The sequence below is a fragment of the Diplotaxodon limnothrissa genome, linkage group LG5 (assembly GCF_057381915.1).
Source record: "Diplotaxodon limnothrissa isolate DT_005_m linkage group LG5, D_limnothrissa_male_GT1.1, whole genome shotgun sequence".
In the NCBI taxonomy this organism is placed as follows: domain Eukaryota; kingdom Metazoa; phylum Chordata; class Actinopteri; order Cichliformes; family Cichlidae; genus Diplotaxodon; species Diplotaxodon limnothrissa.
Genome location: NC_140600.1, coordinates 11,413,324 through 11,416,865, shown reverse-complemented (window position 1 = coordinate 11,416,865; position 3,542 = coordinate 11,413,324). Strand labels below are relative to the sequence as shown.

The 3,542-nt window shown below is 43.0% G+C and overlaps 1 protein-coding gene across 2 annotated transcripts; it reads right to left on the bottom strand.

Annotated features, from left to right (window-relative positions):
* Positions 1-1,986: 1,986 nt before the first annotated feature.
* On the bottom strand, positions 1,987-3,257 carry id1 (inhibitor of DNA binding 1, HLH protein). 2 transcript variants are annotated; one of them, XM_085353831.1, is made up of 2 exons: positions 2,813-3,257; positions 1,987-2,573 (listed from the first exon to the last, which is right to left on the bottom strand). In XM_085353831.1, the coding sequence occupies exons 1-2, from the start codon at positions 3,167-3,169 to the stop codon at positions 2,535-2,537; spliced, it is 396 nt and encodes a 131-aa protein (XP_085209957.1). In that variant the 5' UTR covers positions 3,170-3,257; the 3' UTR covers positions 1,987-2,534. The 2 variants fall into 2 exon arrangements, with proteins under 2 accessions (XP_085209957.1, XP_085209958.1); XM_085353832.1 differs by having other exon boundaries at positions 1,987-2,570.
* Between the last annotated feature and the right edge of the window lie 285 nt (positions 3,258-3,542).

Genomic DNA, 3,542 nt, shown 5'->3' with positions numbered 1-3,542 from the left:
TTTTTGAATCAAAACACCTGGGAGGTTTAGATGGGAGATGACTCTTTGGTTAAATTGTTATCATCTTGTCCACAACTGAAACATTAAGACACTAAGCCACAGGAAAATACTGCTATATTTAAAGTATTACTGAAAAGAAACCAGTAACTGGAGTGTAAGTGGAAAACGGCCTGTAATTTCCGCTTATCTGCAGTAACTGAGCAAAACGTTTCATTTCTGCTAATGCACTGTAATATGTTCATAAACAAAGTAAGAGTGAGTAGTTCTGATCTGCATCCTTATATTTTATTACTGATTCTTGCAAGACTTGGTGATCCTTTGTTTTTGATTCTATAATTAGTCATGTTTACATGTTTTCAATTAAAGATCACAGGTGTGGAATCAGTTGAGCAGTAAGTCAAAAGCAAAGGTATAATGGAAAAGGGCAACAATCGAGTAAAGTTCATTTATCGCAGTACAGTAAGCTCCTTCGTCTCTAAAAACACGCCATACTGTGTAAATGTGATATGTGTTAAGATTGCCACACGATGGCGCTGTTGTCTTCCTCTATCATCCTTGACACACGTACACAGCGGATAATCAAGACTTGCAATGTTTTTCATGCTCGCCAGAGGACAATAGAGTGGGGGAGTTGGAGGCAGGGGTTTGATGATGATTTATGTTTATTGACTCTGGGATTAAAATGATCATTGTTATTAAGACTGAGGCCAAAATCCTCGACACAGTCCCGACTGGATTTAACTGTAATTAAAAAAAAAAGTACAAACTTCTTATAGAGGCTGCCCGGCCCAGAGATAATGTTACATATGTTTAACAGTTTAACTGCTCAGTAATATCATAAATGATGAAAAAAGTGTTAAATAAGTCCACTCGTGGAAGCTTCTCCTAGAACTAAAACAGTGTAGTTGTTTTTCCCCCTTGTTTTCTTTCCTCTTTTAAGTATATATAGCAAACTTATGGCATACGACTGTACTGTGGGAATCTCTATCCGACAAACTCTCTGTCTCTCCCTCTCTCTCTCTCTCTCTCTCTCGGTGTTGGCGTGTTTCCCGGCCCATCTGCGGCCTGGCCTGTGGATTACTGTTTGTTAATGTTTCAATCAGCTGTGTGTTGAGGAATGTGGAGCTATTTAACCTGAACTTCCCCAGGTGTGCCGAGGCGCCGCTCAGTCTGGGCCCCGCCGCCCTCCCCTGCCCTTGGCACAAAGCTATCACACAAACACAATCACACACTGGCCACGCCGGGGCTGCAGCTGTGCGCATCGCACCGCAGGGAAATGGGAAAAACATTGCACCAGGGAGACAGAATAAATCTTATAACGAATCGCCTCGCCAAAGCCATTTAACTCCTTCGGTGCCGGCAGATTTTTATTTTTTCGACTGCTGATTTACACGAGAACATATTGAAACACCATATTTAAATGGATGTTTTATGTAGTGAAGAAAAGCCTTTTGTTTTTATTTGATTTTATTTGCTGATCAATGGGCTTATCTTTGCCACAGAATTCGACAGATGTTGGGGGAATAAATGAAAACCTTCGACAGAACATGTGTCACTAATGCGTGGTTTTAATTTAAAGTTTATGTCAAGACCGTATCTGTAAGGATATTTAAATGTGTAGATTTAACGTGTGACTTCCTCTTGTAATGTGATACTTTAATGGCTTTTAGTGAGTCAAATTACCAATTAAACTGGCTGTGAACCAGTAGGTTTACCACCAGCTTTGGTTTTTAACTTTACTTGAAAGTAGGTGTAGCACTTTTCTGTGACAAATAGTTTACGCTCTCCTAAATAAGAATATATGAGTGTACTTGTGTGATTTATTGGAATCCTAATAAGGCTTTAAAGGTCATCATAGCGTAATCACCATGCAGTGTTATTTTTCACAGTTACAGCTCCCAGCAACGAAACCTCCCCAGGTATAGCACGTGAGTCAGATACCTTCTCACTCCCGCACACAGACACAGTGACACAGAGGGATCTTGTTCAAAAATAATGATCTTGTTTTAATAAAAACACCAAATAATGTACATTGTAAGAAAACAATATCTTCACATATTGTGGCATTGTAATATACAATACAGTTTGTCGCTCAGGAATCTGAGAAATTAACTTTTTTTTCTTTTTAAATCTTTTACAAAAAATGTTGAATCCTCTACATGGTTTACACAAAATACAAAGAGCAGTAACAGAAACGTTAGCTTTCTTTAGAAACTCTGCAAGCAACGGGCGATGCCGGTTGCGCTGAACTTCTCTTGGTCCCCTGGCTAACCCAGTCTATATCTGGACACTCTCTGTTCATCTTCCTCTCGTCCCGTGACCCTCTTATAAATCGAGAACCGTTAAGCGACAAAAGAGAGGCTCGTCGCCGCAGAATGTCCACACAACTTGTTATCTAACACTGGGAGTACGAAACGTCCCTACACAGTTCACGGTTGTAATTCTTGATGCGGTTCGAGAAGTCACATTAAGTAGCCTTGTTCATCCCCTCGCTGTGGTTGATGTGATGTGATGGGGCGATGCTCCAAGAGCTCTTAACGACACATGATCCTGTCATCTGAGCATCCGTTCTGCTGGAAGAAGAAAGTAGGTTGATTAGTACAACGCAGGTATATATACATAAATATATATATATTTTTAGCAAAGCACACGAGTTGTTATCCATGCGCAAATTGAGTTTTTACGCACGGGCTTGCAAACTTTACGCACGCGCACCGACACTTATATACATGTTTTTATCTGAATGCATGCAGCTCTGTTTGGACTATTGCCCATTCCCTGATTCATTCAGTATGAGTGGCGAGAAATTTACCTCCACTGAGATGCTGGCGAGCTCCGCGTTCAGGGTGGTAAGCGGCGTGCGGGGCACGCTGCTGACGGTGTGCTGGCGGCTCTTCTCCGGCTCGTCCAGTTCGACCTGCAGGTCCCAGATGTAGTCAATGACGTGCTGCAAGATCTCCACTTTGCTAGCCTTCTTGTTTGTGGGCAGAGTGGGCACGAGCTCCTTCAGTTTGCTGTAGCAGCTGTTCATGTCCTGGAGGAATACGCTCATCTGCTCGTCCAGCAACGGGATCTTGCACTTGGAGATGGTCAGACTCTGATCGGACAGGCAGCGCACCACGTCCTCGCCTTTGCTCTTCAGGGCACAGGTAGATCCGACAACCTTCATCTTGATTAGTGTAGCTTCCAAAAATGAAGAGAAAGAAGAGTTATTGGGTTGGTCTCCTTTTTCAGGACTGATAGCAACGCAATGTTGACAGTTCGCAACATCCACATGGGCAAACCTCCCCGGCTTTATAAGAAAGTAGACGCCAGGGGCGGAGCCGAATCGTCCGGTTTGAAGGAGGACGGCCAATGGGACAGCTGCGTTTGTATTGATGGGGGCGGTTCAAAACTTCTCTCTCAGCCAGTGACAGCGCTCGGCTGGTTATCGGGATTTACAATCTGTTTGAGGGATGGCGTTACAAATGGAAACAAATGTGTGTCTTTTATGGGTAATATGTGGGAATCCAGCTGTCCACGGCTTGGGGACTCTGCAGGTG

Coding starts and splice junctions, on each gene's coding strand:
- id1 (XM_085353831.1), bottom strand. CDS start 3,169: ATGAAGGTTGTCGGATCTACCTGTGCCCTGAAGAGCAAAGGCGAGGAC. Junction 2,574..2,812: donor TCGCCAGCATCTCAGTGGAG/GTAAATTTCTCG, acceptor TTCTTCTTCCAG/CAGAACGGATGCTCAGATGA.